Below are 22,393 nucleotides of genomic sequence, written 5' to 3' on the forward strand. Positions count from 1 at the left end.
CCAAAGTAAATAACTACCTAGTGCACCTGTCCAGCTGGCTGAAGGAAAATATGCTAGAACTGAATTCAAGAAAGACAACATTTATCGTGTTTCGCCCAGTTAACAAACCACTGCACAATACAATAACACTTAAGTTTGATGACCAATGTCTTTCCTCGGTTAAAGAACAAAAATTCCTTGGCGTATGGTTCCAGGCAGAATTGTCATGGACGCCACATGTGAATCATCTAACAAATGAACTAGCACGAACCGTAGGATGTTTATACAAAGTAGGGCACATAATTCCTCTATGGCTAAAACAACTGTAGTACAACTCCCTGTTCTATTCAAAACTAATACATGGGATGATGGTGTGGGGAACCACAACGAAAGGTAATTACAATAAGCTCATAATACTGCAGAAAAAGATATTACGTTGTTATGAAAATTATTATGGACGTTACCAGCTCCTACAAACTTCCCCTTTGTTCTTAACATAAAATGTTGAGGGCCGACCAGCTATACTACTATAAACTACTTCAGTTCGTACAACTCCGGAAGCTGCACATTTGCGACAGGGAAGAAAACTCTACTTATCCTTTCTGACACAATAAAAGACGCATGCCAAAAACCAGAACCAATTATGGTAAACAAACAGTTCCTTATCAAATGGCTTCGATTCTTAATAAACTTGAAGGTAACTTGAATTTCACATCTAGTATTAGCACATTCAAAAAGCGCATTAAAGATGTCCTAATAATATCAGGTGTTTTGTACGAGGATTGACGAGTACTTATGACATGCATACACAGGATGTATCCTTCTCTTGTACCATGCTTTTTCACATTATTTTTGTTATAAGTGTCCTTCAATGTATTGTATACTGAACAAAATCTCTGTATAATATCCTTGCATGTTATTGTACATATCATACTGTGTTAATGTTGTGATTATAATGGCATAATTTACCCACATTTGTTTTAATTATGTGACTTACCTTCTTGTTATGCTCAAATTTGTATTGCACTTCCGTCGACTGCAGGGGGACAGAGGCCTCGTCAGGCGCCACAGCCTTTAGCCTCTGCCCCTGCAACAGATGCTGTAACCGCTCTGCTCAGATAAATCTTTTCAATTCAATTTCAATTTCAAAGGTACGCGTGTGCATATGGCTGTCAAAAAGCGCTTTCCCTTCGAACACTTGGTGCTCGGCTGCTGGCCCGAAAGACGCGGGTTCGATCCCGGCCGCGGCGGCTGAATTTCTTTGGAGGAGAAATTCGAGGCCCGTGCACTGTGCGATGTCAGTGCACGTTAAAGAACCCCAGGTGGTCGAAATTTCCGGAGCCCTCCACTACGGTGTCTCTCATAGCCTGAGTCGCTTTGGGACGTTAAACCCCATAAACCAAACCAAACCACTTGGATTTATGCGCTTCAAGAGGACTGGGAAATAATAATGCATGATGTAAATTTTCGTTCAGGTGAAAATCGGCCGCAGGCCTATCGTCAAAACTGACTACACCCCGATGAAGAGGAGGAAGGGGAGTTAAGTTCCCATTGCAGATACTCCGAGTTTGTTTTATGCATGCCAAGGCACCTTTCCTCATCTAGGTTAGCATGCAAGATGTCAGTGCACTGTGTCGTCACTTTGTAATTGTGCAGCATAGTTTAATGCTGCACATTAAACTACGCGCTCCGTGCTTTTTTCATCGCGCTTTTACCTTTGTGGCAGTAAAAAACCGCTTGAGGGGTTCATGATACAATCACGGACGCCTGTGCTAGTAAATGGCTTTAGTGAACTAGTTTCTGAATGTCTGCTACAGCAGCATAACAATCGCAGCAAACCAGAGTAACTACGCCTGCTTGAGTCCTAACCAGCACATATATCGAAGACAATAAATGTGCGCTGACATCAAAAACTGGTTTGGTTTATGGTTTATTGGGGTTTAACGTCCCAAAGCGACTGAGGCTATGAGAGACGCCGTAGTGAAGGGCTCCGGAAATTTCGACCACCTGGGGTTCTTTAACCTGCACTGACATCGCACAGCACACGGGCCTCTAGAATTTCGCCTTCAAGAAATTCATGACATCAAAAACTGTCCAAGACTAAAATGCCGAAGATTTCTCAATGAATGCTTACAATGAAGCTATCACGGGGGAAACGTGCGGCCGGCTTAACGAAAATGGCAATAATGTGCCTCCTTGCCGAAACATAATGGGATGCGTACGTTGCAAATACGGTGCGCCATTTTTTTACCGTCTGGCTGCAAATAGAACTGCTACCTCGTACATCCTCTACAATTTATTAGTAGAGTGATGGCAAGAGCAAAAGATCACTTGTCGCTTATCTACGCAGGCTTTTGCAAAACTAACTCCACGCAACAACTACTTGAACAGCTGTGTGTAGTTGTGCACACTACACCTACTCGACAAATGAACTGCTATTAAACAACATTGAACTTAAAACACTCAAGAAATGACCAACTTTGTTGGCTTTCAATAGCCCTAACTCGTTACACAAGTCTATCCCGAATTCAAACATCAAGGCAACTACAGGGTCTTGAATATTTGGGGGCCGGGTTTTTAAAAATCCCTATGCAAAATCTACTACCCCATTCGAGCTGAAATAACGTTCACAAAGTAGCAAAATGTGGTCTACATTATCTGATAAGTGATTCAACATCGGTACTTGCCTAGATTTTTCGGAATGGGCGGAAAACTGCTCTCGGCGGCGTGCACAATTTTCGCAAAAGCGAGTCGAGAAGCTGCGTTGACATGGTGCACCATCTGTCGATCTGCACCTTCGAAGCAAGCGCGCCAACGGCCTTGCCGGAGATGGCGGTTGCCTCGCCGCTCGACAGATGGCGCACCATGTCAACGCAGCTTCTCGACTCGCTTTTGCGAAAATTGTGCACGCCGCCGAGAGCAGTTTTTCGCCCATTCCGAAAAATCTAGGCAAGCACCGATGTTGAATCACTTATCAGATAACGTAGACCACATTTTGCTACTTTGTGAACGTTATTTCAGCTCGAATGGGGTAGTAGATTTTGCATAGGAATTTTTTAAAACCCAGCCCCCAAATATTCAAGACCCTGTATAATTTGACAGTTCCTACGCATTGCTCCTTTGGCCACTGCTTGAGCCAGTGGTATGATATCGCCGCTTTGCACCACATCGGTTACACAATACACAATTCGTAGCCAAATTTTCTTACTTACGTAAATCATCGCACTACGATGAAAGGGCCTCCAGCCCCATCGTCAGCCGATGTTACGGTCATTTTTCGACCGAAAGCCTTCACTGCTGCTTGAAGAACTGTCTGTCCGTTAGCTTTTATAGCACTGAAAAAAAAAAGCAGAGCCACCTGATAACGATTTATGCTGCTTCCGTCCTAGCTGGTGTGTGTGTCGCAAACACGACCCCACATACCAGCATGGTGGTCGCAATCTGCCGAGATGCTAGATGGCAAAATGGCGGCGCCCTAGAGAAAATGGTCTATAGCCGGCGAGCCTGCTGCAGTCGAGGATCAGCAGCGGTGGTGTTGCCAGACAGCCTGAAGTTGTAGGTTGTTAGAAGAAGGGCTGGGCGAAGACAGGAAGTGAAGTGATTCACTTCATTTGGAGTGAAGTGATTCACGAAGGGGTGAGCACCAGAAGCAGGAACAGAAGCTGGCTGAAGAGCGGAGCAAAAACCTGCGTAGTGAAAGCAAGCGTGTCTGACGACTGCATCGTGGCACCCACAGAGTGCTGCTCGTGGATGATGCAGCTATATAGCCGGCGAGCCTGCTGTGGTCGTTGACATTAAGAGAGTCCGGGGCCAGTCGAGGATCAGCAGCAGTGGCACTACCGGACAGTCCGAAGTTGTTGGTAGTTTAGAAGGGCCGGGCGGGGACAGAAAGTGAAGCGATTCACTTGGAGCGCTGGCGTCCGAAGCATCACGCACCAGAAACAGGAACTGAACAGGCTGGAAGAGGACAGGGTGTGAGCAAGGATTTTCACAGAAAGTTCCAAGTTTTCCCTGTCATTTGAGGCAGAATGTTCCACAAAAGTCCCCACAGAGTGACATAGCACAGAGCAGTGACATCCGTTCTTGGATGGCCATTCGCAACGAGGGTCATCGTCCTGCGATTGAGCTTTGCAATTGCAAGGCAGTCGCACTCCCCAGATGTTGTGAAAAAATTTGATGGCTGTACCTGACGTCATCGCTGCATCAACGAGAATCGTTCCCGGCCACGAACAGATTTTGGCTTGATAGTTCTGTTTTAAAATAGCTGTACTCAGTGTTTCGACAAATGGTTTCTTTTGCCAGAGACAAGAGACTCCAAGGAATACGATATAATCTTAAATTCAAAATGCTGGAAAAACTCCCTGAGTTGCCCGTTAAGGTCACTACACGAGAAAGGTGAACGAAATGTATGGCACAATAAAAAAGCAATAACACGTTCAACCTTCCCATCTGAGCAAGCGGTGTGGGCGATGGATTTCGATGAGATGTGAGCCATGCAGGCATGGTATTCGTGCCCCATAGCGATATCCGAGTTTTCAAACGTAGCTTCTAGGTTGAGCGACACAGGAAAAGGTAGCTGCAAGAATTATGCAGGGCTTAGTTCTCTTCAAGCGCTGCATTGTTTGATCAACTTCAGTGCTGAAGCTGCTGTTTCATACCAGAACCTAGGCGGCTGAATTTTAATCAGTATCCGAGCAGGTGGACGATACATCACTGTAGAAGTAAACCTGAGTTGCACTGCCACGTTCAGCACGCCAAGCTGCAGCAGAATTAACATGAATGAGACAACGGACTTTATTGCATCATCGGACCTATTTTGTACTTACTTCCTTGTTTTCCCTTCTGGGCACGTTTCCGTTTCAAGCAGTTTTCATTGTTGAAGCACTCCTAGTCATCGTGACTTTTGTGTCACGAATTACAGCCTTTGACGCTCACATCAAATTCGGGTCAGATTTTCTTCTCAATGATAAGTGACTGTAACTAGTTTCCGATGCAGGATTCCTCCCCTAATGAAATTTGTATCTTCATAAATCTTGACGTTTTCTCTTAGCTCTTTCAGTAAAGAGCCTGAAACGATGGATCATTTCATGCAGTTATTGCGCCATTTCGTCTCCCTTCACATTGTTTTCCTTGAAAGTCCTTTCCAAAAATTTAGGACTGTCTAAGGGATCTAAGTTTACTCTCATCTGTCCTCATACAGCTGGGCTACAGCTAGAGCAGGGGTTCTCAAACTTTTTTGCTTGGAGGAACCCCAAAAGCCTTCAATAAGTTCCAGGGAACCCCCCCCCTCCCCCCCCCCCCCCGCTTTCACTTACCAGCAATGTTGTCGAGTGCATATTTGCAAAGGGAAAGTTGCAGAGGTTAAATGTTTATTGCACAGATTAATACAAATACTAATGTGATGTGTCATGGGTGGTACTGCTTCCCTTTTAAGAGCAAGTCAAAGCGTGGCTCAGTAGCACTCAGAGCCAGTCTCATATCAGCTGCCGGATCAGGGCCGGTGAGGGTTCTCGCGGAACACAAGAAGACAGCCCGCGGAACCCCTGTGTTCCGCAGAACCCAGTTTGAGAACCCCTGAGCTGAAGAATAGTTCATTCTGCTGTCCACAAGTTCACTACTTCCCTGGAAGGATTCCCTGCTAGGGATACCGATCACGCTGCAGTTTATTTTCACCTTTTCTTTTCTTTTCCTTTTCTTTGCCATTCTCAAGTTGACTATTTTGTTGTTGTTTTTTTTGCAGTAAGAAAATTGCTGTCGCCCTTTTTGCTTTTTTTCTCTCTGCCTAAATTCTGCATGCTCATATCAGTCTTTAGCATGGACACTCCGGAGTTTAGCATGAAAACTTCGCTAATTATATTATTTATGCAGATGACACAAGTATCATTTTAACAGGAACAGATGCTAATGACCTAATAAAGCGTGGAAATCTTATTCTGAGTAAACTTAGTGCATGGTCTCTCAGTAATTCATTACTAATAAACTGTTCTAAAACAAAAGCTGTCTTATTCCGTCCAAAATCTGTCCCACGTACCTTTGATGAGATGCTAAAGTTAAATGACTGTTATTGAAATCTCTCCTGATACTAAATCCCTGGGAGTAATATTTAATGAATTTATGCTTTGGGAACATCACACTGACTACCTGCGCACTAAACTCTCGAAGGCTTTAAGGTATGCTAAGGAAGTGTATGTTTTTTCTCTCGATCCAACAAAACCGTCTAATATACAGGGTCTGTTCTGAAAGTAGTAGGACTGGTTTTTTCCTGGGCGAACGGGCGGACAAGAGGCGGTCTGTGCGTGCAGGATCGTTGAAGGGGGATATTGGGAATGCTGGGGAAAATCAGCAGTCGGCTGTCGGCCGTTGAAGACAGCAGGTCGCTTGTGCTGTGAACCCCTGTCGAAACGTCTCGTCACGCAGAATCAAGGAGCGTTTACGGGATCAGCAATACGCGATCAAATTTTGTGTAAATCCTGGTAAAACGGGCAAAGAGACTCGCGACATTATTAAGGAGGCCTACGGTGACGCTGCCATGGGTAGATCAGGTGTTTTTTGAGTGGAACAAGCGGTTCCGAGAAGGTCAGGAAAGGTTGGAAGACGACCGCTCCGGACGCCCTTCGACCAGCAATAGCAACGAAAATGTGTAGCGAGTGATACATTTGCTGAACAGTGATTGTAGGATGAGTATCAGGATGATTGCCGATGACTTGAGCTTTCCTCCAACTCAAGTTTTTGAGATCGTGACAGAAAACTCAGCCATGAGGAAAGTGTGCGCAAAGTTGGTGCCGGGAGTGTTGTCAGAGGAGCAAAAGGCCAACCGGAAAGTGATCTGCAAGGACCTTCTTCATCGTGTGAATGAGTACCCTGATTTTTTGCCCAGCACGAGGTAGCAACGCTGCCTCAGGCTCCCTACAGCCCCGACTTGGCCCCGCCAGACTTTTTTCTATTCCCGAGAATAAAACCGATGCTCGAGGGGAAACATCACGGATCGGTAGAGGCGGTTCAACAGGCCGTGACGAGGGAGCTAAACAGCATTCCGGTCCAGGCGTCCCTGGAGGCATACGAAAACTGGAAAACTCATTGGCAGCAGCGTGTAGGTGCGGAAGGGTGCTACTTCAAAAAATTCAAATGATTTGTACTATTCCCTTGAATAAATTTTATTAAAAAAAATCAGTCCTACTACTTTCAGAACAGACCATGTATGTAGCCCTGTTCGAATCACATTTGCGCTACTGCCATTTAGTCTGGGGAAATGGCACCATGAAGGCAATGTATAACCTAATAATAGTTCAAAAAAAAAGCTCTACGAGTGATTTCAAAGCAGCCTTATGATGCCCACACATCTCCATTATTCACTAAACTCAAAATCGTGAAATTACAAAACCTGTATGACTTTAAGCTACTGTCAACACTTAAATCTGAAATACGTAAAGACACACATACTCTCACAACATTGGGAAATTTGAAAAGTAACATATCTTTGAGGCACACAGAACTGTGGCGTGTTCCAAGGTCTCGCACGAATTATGGATTTCAGATGGTTCAGTCTAGCATTCCGCAGATTTTAAATAAATACCACCTCACAACAGAGAAATTGCGTGCACTTTCTAAACTTGACTTGTATTCACTTTTTGTATAATGCTTGCCAATACTTCACTGTTCATTCCAATATCTTATGTAATAGAGTTGTTTGAATTTGATCTCTATTGTTTGCAAACTAGCTTCGTAGTCGTGATATTTTGTTGCATGAATCTGTGCTACTCACCTTTGTCAAAGCGTCCGCTGTCAGTTATTGGGAGGTGGGGCTAGTCAAGCTACTAATGTGTAGCTTTTTTCCCACCTTCCACACCACATCTCATGTATTAATTTTTGCTTTGTGGTAAAATAAAATAAACTTCAAACTTCAAACTATTCCCCTCTTGTGAACTGTATCAATCTTCAAGGGCAAAAAAAAAAAAAAACTGTCCATAAGTGCTCATGTGTTCTCCGCTACATTCATAGAAGAGGCGAAGATGAGAACAGCTTGGAATAAAATTACTTAAAGCCTATACTGACCCAAGTTGCAAAACCTGTGTCAGCCTTACATAGCCTGGCAACACTCAACCAAAAGCAGCCCCAAACACATAGCATCACGCAGCGGTGAAAAGAGAGTGGCCATTGGTTCCTAGAAATAAGCAGACAGTAAGAAATTACTTTTATTCTAGGGATGTCCCTTCGGTTTGGAGGTTTTTCTAACTGCGGCTGCGACCCCACGCTCAGGGCCAGGGCCACTCCGCTAGTTCACACTGCACCTATGAAAGCACAGAACAACACAAACACAGACAGCACGTAATTCTAGTTTATCTGGGACCAGCCAAATTGATTACTTTTCTTGATAGATCAGGAAGTATGAGACTGACACAGGTGCATATTAAAACAAACAACCAGGATGGGAGTGGTCAGCCGTGTGGACTGGCGGGCTGGCTCCCGCTCTCCTCAATATAACTACTGCGTCTTCCTCTTGCACTACCCGGGCAACTCCAAACTCGTGAAGGGAAAAGGGTGGAAGGGGGGGGGGGCTTACGAAATGGCTCTGCTGCACTTCGCCCTGCACGTCAGTCCTATCTCTCCATATGCATTTTTTTCGACATTAGAGCTGTGACATCACAAGCATCATTTCAAAAATATATTGCACCTGCATTAGATGCATGACATTAGCGACTGTGATCAATGGCTTCTGATAAAATGTCTTCTAGTAGATTGAATGAAAGCACATACACTTTTGTCACACATGCGGTAAGGGGTTGTAAGGTGTGGTAGGGGTGCAGTAAGGGAAAGGAAGACAACGTACAGCACGTGGGCAGAAAGGGCGCCCACAAGCTATGCAATGTCAGTGCACGTTCAAGATCTCCAGGTGGTTGAAATTATTCCTGCAGCACCTCTTTCTCTTATGTGCTGTGTGGAGGTGGGTTGTACAAAAAAGAGGCGCTGAGCTGTGTTCCAAACCGGCTCAGAATGGTTCCTCTGATTCATTCTGATTTGGGTTCAGTTCGAAGATAATAAAACAATTATGGTTCAGTTCAGCTCCAGGTTAAAATAGGGGTTCCAGTTTAACAACCTACTCATTACACCTTACTTTTTTACCCAAATGAAAAAAACTGTTGGGTGCATGTCAGAAACAAGACCATTTCAAATGAACTCCTAGTAAGTGTTATCTGACAGTCTGAGCAGCAGTTCAGCTGACAAGATACTCTTCACAAACTCCGTCTAAATCATATCACTTACGATTTTCTCTATGATCATCTAGAATCCTTCAGAAGGCTAAGCACCTGGTTAGATGGCCCTTGCAGGCATCCTTTCATTTCAGAGCCAGTAAAGGTCTCAAGGTGGTGGTTGTAGCGATATCAACACACCCTTCAAGGCACTCCGGATTAATGTCCTTGCCTGACATGGGCTGACTATGCACTCAACCGTCCTCCAGGCATCTGATCGGTTCCAAATACATGTGATCAAAGAGCACTTCATGGGCACTGACCTGAAATTTAAATAGTTTTTGTTAGCAATAGGACAATCATCATCATCATAATTTATTATCCCTCAAGTGCTCCCAAACGGGGTATTACATAAGTGGGAGGGCAAAAAAAACGTACTATGTGATCACATAGCAATGAAAAGAAGGTGAACACAAATTCTGACAGGGCACTGCAAAACGGAAAAGCAAGCATACATGGTTACACTGTGGCCATCTGGCAATACAAGCAAGCACGAAAAGGGTACACTATAGTACAGACAAGGGTGCGACAAGTGACTAAAAAGCCTAAAAATAATTGTGTTCGACAGAAAAGTAAGGACATAACGGTACCTGAGGTCAACAAATGTAGATGCTGAATGCCTTCCTGCCTTAACCTTTTAAGGCGCTTTGTGCACTATTGTGTACATTGCGAATTTGTAGTTTTTCTCAAGGTGCGTTCTACATAGCACTAATTTCTTGTTTCCAGGTGAATTTAGCATCCTTCACCATGAGTGTTCTCTACTGCAAAAGCAACAAACTGTTTTTCTGGAGTATGCTATTTAGGCCGAAAATCCAACTGATAAATGCAGCCCGAAAGGGTTAAAACCTCTGTGAGCATGAAGCCCCGTTTTTAGCTCTGGGAGAAGTTGGACGATGTCAGAGGTTGTTCACCTGATTTGCTGTGAGCTCTTGTTCAGAGCTCCTGCCATGTGAGTAGTGGCTCAGGGCTGTTAACTGAAGTTTAGTAGAGAGGACAGAGTGGGTTATTTTACCGATGCCACCAGATAAACAGGTATTGCTACATAGACAGCCGCGTGCCATCTCCAACATTATGTCTTGCTATGCTGAAGTATCTCTGAAAGATGAATGGGGCGTGAATTTCATGTAGGCAAAATACTGTTAGTAAGCAAACTGATCCCATTTCCCTTAATTTCACTCTCTTAACTAACAGCAACTATAACCAGTGGCATGCATGGCAAACCACAAATTCATTTCCTGCAATTTGGAACTGCCCAGGGACCTGACTGCTGCTGTCTGTACTATATCAAAGCTTCACAGTAATAGAGAAGTGCTTGTCTACCTTGTCGAAGCTGTGACACAAGCAAAAAATATGTTATGAACTTAATCATGTGCAGAAAATGAGCTGCATCTATTGATATGCTTTCATTAGTAACCAAAAATTATCTAATCCCTACAATACTGTTACCGACATATACAGGGTGTCCCAGCTAACTTGGACCAAGATTTATAAAAAAACTCAGTGTTCTTCAGAACTGAAATCGCGTGGATGTTATTGAGGTTTATCTAAAGTTACAGTACCATTTTTTCGCTCCTCCTATTTGAATAATTAGTCGAGATAAATAAATTAACTTTTTAAATATAGCTTGAAACGTTCAGGCGTCAATAGGAAGGTTGTGGAGCTCCGCAAATATCGTCCAACCCAGGTACTTCCAACGAGATAGACTTAGCGTGGCCGTTTTTATTCGGGAAAAACGAAAGCCCGCGGAGTTTAAAAAAAAACCACGTGACAGCGCGCTCCGTGCACCCAGATGCGCCGCGATTACAGCGCTCTCATCCGTGCTTTGTAAGAAACATCACCCGCTTCGGCCCTTTCGTGCTGCCCCAGACAGGGCTTCACGATGTGCTTGGTTCCAAGATAAGCGCCAGTGAGTACGGGCGGCAATGGAATGAAAGCGCGGCTCCTGTTTTTCAGCGTAATTCACACTACGTTATCAGGCTTGTTATATGCGTCTTTGTTTGTTGGGATCTTGCTCCCAAATTCAAACTCTTGAGATTGTCATCGTTCTTCCGCATGCATTCTGCTAACGTGAGTGTGCAGTTATTGCCCTCAGAAATGGAAGCCGCGCTTTCTTTCAACTCCCGCCCGAACCCACTGGCGCTCATCTTGGAACCAAGCACATCGTGAAGCCCTGTCTTGGGCAGCACGAAAGGGCTGAAGCGGGTGATGTTTCTTACAAAGCACGGATGAGAGCGCTGTAATCGCGGCGCATCCGGGCGCACGGAGCGCTCTGTCACGTGGTATTTTTTAAACTCCGCGGGCTTTCGTTTTTCCCGAATAAAAACGGCCACGCTAAGTCTATCTCGTTAGAAGTACCTGGGTTGGACGTTATTTGTGGAGCTCCACAACTTTCCTATTGACGCCTGAACGTTTAAAGCTATATTTAAAAAGTTAATTTATTTATCTCGACTAATTATTCAAATAGGAGGAGCGAAAAAATGGTACTGTAACTTTAGATAAACCTCAACAACATCCACGCGATTTCAGTTCTGAAGAACGCTTTATTTTTTTATAAACCTTGGTCCAAGATAGCTGGGACACCCTGTATAAACTCATGCTTCCCCAAGTGAGAAATTATGCATTTAGAAACTAGAGTGGGTATTTGAAAAAAATAAATTAAAATGCCAAAAATTACCTGTGTATATGTGCGATATGTGCCCAAGAGGGCTCACACAGCTGCTTGAACAATGTTTGAGAGTTCTTGTCACATCTAAAAGAGAATTCACTTTAAAACACTGCTACCATCTGTGTTCGTGGTGGTGGCATGACTATGTATTTATCGAAGACAGTCAAAGCTGGTTCTTTGGGTGTTCAGTCATCACACATCATCAGATTCAGTACAGCACCAGCATTTCTAAGATGTGCAGTACACTGTACGAACATTTTTTAATACTGGGCAATAGACAGTTCCACAGGACAGATTGTATGACTGTAGATGGTCGGAATATGCTCGAGGGATGATCAGAAAAGAAATATGAGAACAAAGTTGCAACCTTTGAAGTTGCCGGAAAGCCTCCTCCTGCTGTTGTCAAGCAGGAGAACACCTGAAAGAAATAGATTACCCACACTGTTTGTCTCAGTCATCAACAAGCAAAAACTGGAAGGTGACAGGTTGTTGCAAAACCTTTTCATTATCTCTTTGGAGCTTCTTTTACCTTTTTCTAGCACAGAGAACAAAAAAAGATTGCCGACAATTATGTTACTTCCTAATGCGAAATTTGAGCACAGCTCATCAGCTGTTTCAGCTTTTCTATAGATTGAGGCAAAGAATTCGAGCAAGACATGTACAATTACAGACAACTTGTTATTTTTCACACATACTCCTTCTTCAAGAAACACTCCACTAACGGTTTTTGATTATCATGAAGGAAGCTTTCCGGTCGGAGAAAGAGAAGGATATATGCTCGACTTGCTGCACCAATGCCTGGTTCTCAAGGAAGGGGTCTCGGCAAGTATTTCGTGAGGTTGTCACAGCTGTGGGAGGCGTTACGAGCGAGAGGAACCAATGTTCTCCCGCATAAGTGGTAAGAAATTCCCGCTTGTCTTTATATCTACATTAAAGTCCCCACCCACCCTGCCACCCTTGGCAGGTGGCAGCGTTTCTGGCACAACATTTCTTGCACAACATTGTCAATGCCAAAGCATGCAGACATCTGTCACTACCGCCCCCATATAGTTTAAAGCACGATTGAGGTGTCCACTGTTCCAAGAGGGCAGTTATGCGCCCTCCCTCAGTTCAGGTGTCCACCGAGATGTGTGAGAAACCAATTTACAAATTTTACCCTCTGCTTCCCAAGCACCCGCTCTATTGGTTTCGCAGCTGTGGGAGACAGATACTGCGCATTTCCTTTCCCCAAAGTAATTCTAAAGCGTGCTTGGCAAAAGCCTTGTAGTCAACCCACTGCCGCTTCCCTGAACCACTTGGCGCGGAATCACTGGGCCGCTTCGGAGCTATGCGTCTCACTCACTCGACTGCATCGAGACGTCTGGCGAAGGAGCGGCGATGTAGCTGCCACCGCCGACGCGCGCGCACGCGCTTGTTCTACCGGGTGATGTCACGGTTGCTATGCACAGCTGCATCCCCCATTGACACGCCGCTTGCTAAGGAGGGGAGGAGGTAGCGCTTTTACTTTCTCCTTTCCAAGCTCGTGCTCCATTGGTTTCACAGTTTAAAGGGTGTCCACTGTTGGTTACAATGGACAACGATGACACCGCGAAACGCAGAGACGGATGCCTAAGAGCTCAGCTATAAAGTAACCTCCTTTGATGCACAAGATACTCACCATTACGAGGAAATGTATGTATGTAGATTTGTTCAGCAACAGGCAGTCACACATCTGTTTTTGTTTGCAACCGTGGGTGCCGCAGTGGAGGTTTCTGAACCACTGAACATGCTAACCAGACGTGCATACCAGACAGCTAGTTCATTTGGACACACAATGCAGCAGTTAATGGTATACAGGCAACTATGCTCTGCCTCAAATGAAACGAATCATTTGAATAACATGCAGGCAGTAGGTAAGGGAATTGAAAGCTAGCTACACGTCCAAAAAATTACACTTACCGCGCATTTTTTGTGGACTTTGCATGTGCCTTCATCAGACACTGGTCGAGGATCAACTTTTCCGTGTCCGAAAGCTTCTGAAAGCAGTCCACAAATTGGCTAAGTTCATTTGCATGTGCTGTAACTTTGACGAGCTTCTGCTGGCAGTGGCGAAGTTTCCGCTTAGTGGAGCGAAGCTCTGACTTCAGTTCCTCCAGCTCAGAGTTTTGCAATGGATTAGTCTGGCAGGCTTTGTTGACGGTTAGGCGGGTATTTCGCTCACCACCTGAAAAAAAAAAATGAAAGGTGCCACTCAAAACAATGACTCCATCGTTGAAACGTCAAGTTGCGATACAGTGACAAAAACATCATGAGTTAGTTAATGGTGCTCTAGAAGACTGGGCAGTGTGATAACCGCCACTGCCAATTTCACAAGGACAAAAGAGACGAGGAGACAACGGACAGGCGCCAAATTTCAAGATGCAAACCAACTAGCCTGTCAACATGCCTTACTATGCGGTTCTGTTTACAGTTATTTTTGCACGCGATGCGATTGCTAGAAACGTACAACAGGGGAGGTGGGGGAAGGGGGGGGGGGGGGGGCTGCAACCCCCTTGAAATCAAGCTCCCTACCTTCCCTAAACCCGCGCCGACTTTGTACACACTCCTAAGGTGCTGCAATATGAATGCTTATTCTTCGCGACCATTCGCTGGTAAATACAAGGCTGCCATACGGAAATGATACCGGTCAGGCTAGGAAGTGATCGCCAATCTGGTCACTCCTCACCAGTGTTCCTAAAGCAGAGCTCACAGCCTCGGGCTCCCTAAAAGCAACTATTATTGCTTGCTTAAAAGAGACAGGAGCCTCACTGCCCAATCTACTGAAGCACTTCAAATGAGTGCAGATTTTGATGCTCACCACTGTTCGCTACTTCAGTAGCGTCGTCGATGCTCGGGCACGAGTTATCCGCCGAGTCGGCTGCTCCGTAGGCATCCGATGCGACACGGCGTCGCTTTCCTGGTGGCCGAGAAGGTGCTTTCGGCATGGATGAGAATCCTTGGTGAACAATTGACGGCTTCGGCACAGCGTCGGGATTCAACTTTGGCTTTGTGCGCCACAGGGTGACAATGTCACCATTCACTACGCGCTCATCGTGCCGTACGATGTCCACGGGGTCAAAATGTTTCTCGCAAACACGCACGTGCGGCGAGCTGAGAGAAACATCGCCAGCTTGCCCTCCAAAAAGGGCGCATTTCCACTGTTCGCGCCGTTCGGGATCAGAAGGGAAACGAAACAGCGATACCTTTTCGTCGTTACTCTTGCCCCCCGAACGACAGCCAGTCACACAACAAGAGTTAGGCATTGTTGTTCGTACGAACCACTCGATTCCCGACAGTCAATGCATGCGTTCACGTATTTTGACAACGTATATCACAGAGCGCCAAAGCCTCAAGCAAACACAATAGGCACAGTGCTCTCTAAACTAAACACAACTATCGCAAAAGGCGCTTTGGCTTGTTTGCGGCTCGGCTCGGGCAGGCCCGGGCCCTGACGTAAACGGTGCCTGAGCCAGATTTTTCAACGCTCACCGAAAGTAATAATGACCTAGAATAAATTAAAATGATAAAATGAAGAAAATTTCTCCGCCAACGCTCAGGCCTGTTCGATCCACATGCTCTACGTGAACTGGTTCTCGTGGCGCTGCACTTCGCCATTCGTTCCGGCTATTCTATAGTTCCGGCGGTGCAAGTATTCGCCGTTTGCTTGTAACGCCGCTAAGAAAATGCAGACGTTGTGCTAAGTTTAGTTCCATTAACGTTGGTTGTGCCATTGCACGTCTGGCTCAGGCAGGGTTGCCGTTGAGAATTTTTTTAAAGGAGCCAGAACCTGAGCTGAAAGTAGCCGAAAGTAGCCATGCCATTCAATCTTGGCGCCAAATTTGATAGAATAGAAGCGATGTTAAGAATTCACCTGTTACCGAAGAGCAATAAACGTTAGCATTTTGAATCAACGCGAAGAACAGAATAAAAAGCACAAAACATTGGCCCTGTTGCTTGGTCTTCAAGGGGCAGGTATGTTACGATTAAATAAATTAATTATTAAATGCTGAGTGCATATAGATAGTGTGATTTTCACGTTCTAGCCAACGTCCGTCCATTGAAGGTGTTTTAGCCTAGAACTACTGTATATTCATTTCAACCTTGAAGCCGTAGATCGAACTTGATTCGAGGAATCGCCATTAGGCAGTTGAGCTTCAATTAGTTGCGCATCTCTTTTTTTACCAAGTTAACACAGGAGAACATGCGCTCAGCATCATAGCTGGAAACTCAAAGTGAACAAATTTTCGCGCCTTATTGCGCCAGGTGTTGAAAAAGGGCACTCGCTGCAAGTGTATTTGTGCTATCTGGCCGCTGCGTGACATAAGTTACTTAAATCTGATGTGTGATCAAGTTCGCGCTGATTGTTTGCAGCTGCCGCATTTCTGACTTTTGCTCGATGGAGGAACATAAAAAAAAATGCAGTGGTAGCTTTAGTATTCCTTCACGCCTTTTCGCGTTTTCTTTATCATCTGGATTGGTTACATGCAGCATCCGAAGTACAAAGGAGGCATTTCGAAGACGCTGCAGGAGTTGTGTCGCTGGAATCGGCGCTTTCTCACGGCTCCTTGGTCTAGTAAAATCTCCCTGTGGATGTCACCTTTCTTAGAGTCGCGCCGGGCGCGCATGTAAGCTCCCTATATCCTAGCCGTGTGCAGCAGTGCCTCGATGGGCACCGGCCCTGCCGGCGGGGATGCTGCGATTTTACAAAAATTCCAGTAAATGCGCCCAAATAACAGTTCAAAGTAGCGAGGAAGGAGCCAGGGAGCCAACCTGAAATTTTCATCACCATACAGGCTGAAAAGTAGCCAATTTGGCGCAAAGTAGCCACCAACGGCAACCCTGAGCTCAGGAAACATAGTTCAGGAGAACTGTGCACCTCTTCAGTGGTCGGTGCTTGCAGCTGTAGCCACCATGGAAGCAGACGACAGCTTGCACTTTGCGACAAACGACGAAGATACTCAAATTATTCCACTGGTCGATGAGAAATGTGCTCCCCAGGGGCCCTACTCTGATTGAACATGAACGGTCACCCGGGAAAGTGGCGACGGAGTGGACATGGTGGGGACCGGCACCTTGCATCTCTCGACCACCATGCTCTCTCGACGGACCCGCCACCGGCGCAGCACCCGAAGCCGGTTATTAAAAAGTAAACAAGTGCATGCAGCATGATGCACGTTGTTGCAACAACTGCTTACATGCAAGTCGGCGCGCGCATACCTCAATCGTGTTCATTACAAGAACATATTAACTCTGTGACAAGAACACGCGTGCGTTTATCATAGCTGCCGCGAGGTTTCATGGAAGCTGATCCGAGTTTCGCTGTGTATGGCGTAAGTTTAGATGCACAAAGGCAACCATGCGCCCCCTCCCCTCTTTCTCGGAGAAGCGGAGAAGCGCGCACGCTTCAACTAGTACATTCTACTTCAACATGTACTCCTTTCACTAGTTCTCCATGCTTGCTTGGACCTTTTTCATGGTGGCCCTCTGCGCATGCGCACGCAGTGCATTGCGGGAAGCGCGCGACCGCCATGTTTTTTTGGTGGTTCGTCGGCCAGTTGGTTGCGCCGCTCGGTCGGCACAACTCTGCGCTTTGCGTTCCTGCTGAAATCACTGGCGAGATGCCTCAGCAATGCGCCGCCATTGGATGTTTTAATTTTAGCAAAAAACCAGGAAATGTAAGATTTTTTTAACTTCCCAGTGGCATCACTGCATGCAGCAAAAGGGCAAGCGGGTGCAGGCAGTGTGCCATGTGAATGTTGATGGAGCTGCGAGGCAGTAAACTCGCGTGTCTACAGCGACCACTTTGTGACAGGCGCAAGCTCAATTTCTTCTTTCTTGCACTCTGTTTTCTAAGAAGCTGTAGCGTGAAACGCGGGATGCGACCTCTGTTGTCCATTTGCTAGTGTAGCAGAAGTGGCTGCACAAAAGAATAAGCGGAAACGGGTCTGTCAACTACTCCCCGTGGATTATTATAACTTCAGTAGAACTTGTCGAGCTAGTTCGTTCATATAAACGCGAAGAACTGCGCGAACGAGACGCGGACAGTGAAGAGGCAAAGATTGAGTGTTTGTGTGCGCGTCTTTGCCTTTTCGCCGTCCCTGGCTCGTTCGCACCGTTCTTTCTTTGCCGCATGCGGATAGAAGGGAGCCTAAAAGACAGGGTGAAAGGTAAAATGAATGTAGTATGCCTGCGGGATGTGCGCGCGCCGTGGCACGGCCGGCCTCGAGGAGAGCGCACGGCCGCGGCCAACAGTGTACAGGTGCCCCAAAAGTAATACGGAGCACGCGAGCGGTGGCCGAAATGGAAAAAACTGCATGCCAGCGCGCTCTATCAGCAGATGCGCGGCAAAGAGCGGAGGGGCGTCGGCACATCCGGCTGACCCATCTCGATAACTTGATGCTCGCGTTATCGCCGCCACGAGCGAAGTTGCGCTGCAACCATCAGTGCTCGCCAGGGGCACTTTAAATACATCATGCAAGCGTTTGTTGCTTGTCTTCGCCGTGTAGAAAGTGGTGTTCGGCAGGTTGCACTTTTTGCTTTTTCAGGAATGCCACCATTTTCAGCCTGCGAGACCGCCGTGGTTCGCTCTTCGCTTCGGGGCGAGTTTGTGATAGTGCAAAACTAAGCAAACTTCACAAAGGACACAAGAAGGGAAGACGAGACACAGAAGCTGATATAACCATGGAACCCCAAGCAACCACCGATATCCTTCGGACGGCCGACAGAGGTCTATTTCGGATGTTCTGTACGTCCGCTGAACATCCGCAAACAGCCGGTAGACGTCCGTCGGCCGTCCGAAAGGTGGCCAAAGGTATACGGTTCGCCCGCCGACGGACGTCCAGTTGAGTACGTCAATTGGCAGATCTTTCTCGAATATTCGCGTATATGGTGCATGCGTGCTTTTTTCACTCCGCGCAATGCAATAAAACCAAAAACAATTTGATGCACAGCACGCATATTTTATTGTGGTTGATGATACATCAGCAGAGCAATGGGTTACATTCGGAAAATTTCTTAAATGTGACTCTTCAAATGTGGCAAGCTTGGGACACACATCCGTGATCTTCCCACCCACAGGATTTCTGAAATAAAAAAGAACGCGGCAAACATCAGTCATGTGAAACAAATGGCACAATGCAGTAGCCCAAGTAAAAACATTGGAACCAATTAATAGAAGTGTTTAACGCTGCAAGTATAACACACAATGCACTAACAAACACCTCAATAAGTATAAGGCAATAACAGCTCTCACTTTTCCACACCATATTTGACAATGTATCTGTTCTTTATTTATTTTCATGGGCCTTAGGGCACTAACCTGCGCAGCACTGTACGCGACTGTGCACAGAAAGCCGCAAAGCTTCCGTTGCGAACCACTGCGACCTCACGTGCTTCCTATGGTCTGCCTTTCGCGCGTTGTCACTATTTATATAGGCACAGTGAACATAGTGATGCCTTAAAAATTAACAAGATGCGAAAACACTCCGTCCCGCAACTTTGACGAGGAGTGGGAATTAGCCGCGCGAGTTGAGGGCTCCCGCAGCTGTGTGATGTAGGCTCCCGAAAGTGTGAGAACAGCACACACTTGGGGAAGCCATCTCCTCGCGCTTACTGCTCCCACTGTCCTGTGAACGAATGTTATATGAGCATGCTGCATTGTCCTAGAAGCAGTTCCAAGAAGTGTACTGGATACATACCTTCGTAGGCAATCACAAGTGCACTAAGCCTTCTTTACACCAAGGTCGACGCAGTACGGGATTCCGGTGTTCCAGAAGAGCTTCGCATGGGCGTCCGGAAGGGGGGGCAAGGGGGGGCGGTTGCCCCCCCTTGGAATTACGGATATTATTTATGCCCTAGTAGAAAACAACTACAAACCTACCGCTTCCCCCATCCCCAGACATCGGGTGCACCCCCCTGGAAAAAGTTCTGCGGACGCCCTTGGCTTCAGGCGCTTCCCGTATCTTTCGAATTGCTTAAGTTACATACAACTTTCGTCCACAGACCGAACAAAGCCACATTTTATAATAATAGAGCTATAAAGATCTGCGCGACAACACTACGCGACATATCAATAACAGCGCTACGGAGCCGTACTGATGGATTGGATTGGTCTGACCGCGAACTGACATCTATGATGATGGTGATAGCAGAATGCACGGGAGTTTTGATGCTTACGAATGGTTTCAATGGCAAGTTTAGCTAGCAAAACAGTGGACATGTCGCGTAACTCCTCTAACTTGGAGTTTTATAAATATAAAACTAGTTATTGAGTTCTTGCAAAATTCTGCAACACCTGCTTCTCCTCTTAGATAAATTTAGCTCGTTGGCGGCTCTTGCACTGCAGGTAGGAGTGGTATCGTACCAATTTCCAAACGTCTTCGCGTCAAACCCTCCAACTGATGCAAATAAAACAGTATACATACACGAAAGACTCGAATTTTCTGTGAAATAAAAAACGTCCTTACTCATGGCCTAGCAATATACTTGACCTTACATCCTTCGGACGTCCACCTCGTCTCTCATGCGGATATACAAAAGTGGACACTGTCCATACGTCCAGCGGATGTACGAATACGGATATCTGAAGTCGGATTGTGTTCGTACGTCCGATGGACGTCCGATCTCGGCAAAGGACGTTCGGATCTAGCTCGTACGTCCGACAGATATCTGTGGTTGCTTGGGACGTCTCACTCTGATCGTCTTCCCTTTCTGCGTTCGTCATGAAGTTCGCGCTGCTTTTATCGTGATGAACAAGCTCATGATGTGTTCGTCGAGTTTGTGCGCAACTGAACTAATTAAAGATCACTTCCGTTGGCACAAATTTGCTTTCTTAGAATGGAGGATAAAAGACAAACAAAAAACGAGCTTGTCTCTCATTTAGTCGTCCCCTATCGGCTGGCTCTATTTTGCAAGCGTGCAAAGGAGAAAAGGGCAACAGGGTGGAGGCGATTAAGAAAAACAACTTCCAAAGGCACTTTTCATGCAAACTCAAAGTTTAATGACGGGTGAAGCTCCCGCTCACGTTAATGACAGCGACCATGCGGCGATGAAGGGACACGCATAATGAGTCGACGTATCCGGGTTGCTCTCGAAAGTTGTCCAGTGTAAGAAAGTGAATTTGTGTGGAAGAAAATGGTCTTGAATTATTAGCCCACTTGCTATGCCGTTGAGCACCTATTTTTATCAAAGACAGCACATGCCTGCTACTGTTTTTGTTTTTTTGTTTGTCATGCGTTCCCTAGAGCGAAGCAAAGTTGTCACCGCATTTGCCAAAACGTTCCTCGAGTGCTTATACTCGTCAGCGCACAAACTCGCCGCCATGTGTAGCACAAACTTCGGCTGCTCCACAAAGATAACGTAGGACCTGACAAAGCGTAAGGCACACGGTGCCGATGGCAAACATTTCTTCACGGCCCGGACGAACAGCAAACCATGAGGTATTGAAAGCGCCCCTGGCGGGCAGGGATGGTAGCTACGCAGCTTCGCTCTTTGAGGCGATAAGACGAGCATCAAGTTATCGAGATTGGTCAGCCGGATATGTGCCGACGCCCTTTAGTTCTTTGCCGCGCATCTGCTGATAGAGCGCGCTGGCATGCAGTTTTTTTCCATTTCTGCCACCGCTCGCATGCTCCGTATTACTTTTGGGGCAGCTGTACGTTCGCCGAAACGACGTCGATGTCTCCAGAACGCCGGGTACCTTCCGCTTAGGAGCAACTTCCCTGCGAAAGCAGTCGTCTCGGCATCTTTTGCTGCAGTGGATTGTGCCCATTTCAGACCATCGTAGTGCAGTGAACTATGCAAGTGCGAGGCGACGGCTTCCTCAACGTAACTCTCGTGCGCTCGCGAGCAAGACGAATACGCCGGTTAGTACCCAATGGGCACTGGATCTCTTTTGGACGTCCCATAGACGTCCTAGACATCCACAGGACGTCCAAGGCAGTTCCAGCGCTCACTGAGGTAAGCGCCTTGGCACCTCCACAGCGCTGTATCACGTTGTGAGATCGTGTGCGCATCATCAACACTCTGGCAAAGCCTTGTTACCATCAAACAACGAGCACGCTTGACTAGGCCTTTGCTCTGATCGGGCTTTCAACCCATCGATCTTCAAACACAAAAACGCTAGCCGCGTCGGGGCTGTCGCCCGCTATCTCAGTATCAGCAGCTCGCCCTCGGACAAGTGCTGAAGAAGGCAACATTAAATGCGGCGAATGTATTTCTCCTCTTTGAAAGGCCGTCATTTCCGCAGTGGCCTGTTCGATGCACCAAAGTGCATGTCAATAACATTATAATTATCACTAACCGGCGACACAGAAGTCAGATCATTCGTCCACTGCTTGCTCACGTCCAAAAATTGCGCGAAATCAAAATGTTCACAGCACTGAAGGCAAAAGCATACTGAAACACTATAGGCGACATTCGGATGAGCACGAAAACTTCAGCCAACGATCAAAGCACAGACGGAACACCGAACCGACCGCACCAA

The 22,393-nt window shown here is 46.3% G+C and overlaps 1 protein-coding gene and 1 long non-coding RNA gene across 3 annotated transcripts; both read right to left on the bottom strand.

The window, feature by feature from the left end:
• Positions 1 to 8,555: 8,555 nt before the first annotated feature.
• Positions 8,556 to 15,539, bottom strand: LOC149348072 (uncharacterized). Of its 2 annotated transcripts, XM_089585731.1 has the most exons (4): positions 14,729 to 15,539; positions 13,831 to 14,095; positions 11,902 to 11,976; positions 8,556 to 9,490 (listed from the first exon to the last, which is right to left on the bottom strand). In XM_089585731.1, the coding sequence occupies exons 1-4, from the start codon at positions 15,171 to 15,173 to the stop codon at positions 9,337 to 9,339; spliced, it is 939 nt and encodes a 312-aa protein (XP_089441857.1). In that variant the 5' UTR covers positions 15,174 to 15,539; the 3' UTR covers positions 8,556 to 9,336. The 2 variants fall into 2 exon arrangements, with proteins under 2 accessions (XP_089441857.1, XP_089441858.1); XM_089585732.1 differs by lacking the exons at positions 8,556 to 9,490; positions 11,902 to 11,976 and adding an exon at positions 12,129 to 12,310 and having other exon boundaries at positions 14,729 to 15,527.
• Positions 15,540 to 18,848: 3,309 nt separating this feature from the next.
• LOC149348073 (uncharacterized) lies at positions 18,849 to 19,674 on the bottom strand. Its single transcript, XR_016292228.1, has 2 exons — positions 19,608 to 19,674; positions 18,849 to 18,992 (listed from the first exon to the last, which is right to left on the bottom strand). It is a non-coding gene; the product is annotated as an uncharacterized LOC149348073 (long non-coding RNA).
• Between the last annotated feature and the right edge of the window lie 2,719 nt (positions 19,675 to 22,393).

This window comes from Amblyomma mixtum, chromosome 4 (genome assembly GCF_055824585.1).
Source record: "Amblyomma mixtum isolate Tamu chromosome 4, ASM5582458v1, whole genome shotgun sequence".
Classification (NCBI taxonomy): Eukaryota; Metazoa; Arthropoda; class Arachnida; order Ixodida; family Ixodidae; genus Amblyomma; species Amblyomma mixtum.

Coding starts and splice junctions, on each gene's coding strand:
- LOC149348072 (XM_089585731.1), bottom strand. CDS start 15,173: ATGCCTAACTCTTGTTGTGTGACTGGCTGTCGTTCGGGGGGCAAGAGT. Junction 11,977..13,830: donor AAGTCCACAAAAAATGCGCG/GTAAGTGTAATT, acceptor ATTCTCTTTTAG/ATGTGACAAGAACTCTCAAA. Junction 9,491..11,901: donor CATATCGCACATATACACAG/GTAATTTTTGGC, acceptor TTTAAATTTCAG/GTCAGTGCCCATGAAGTGCT.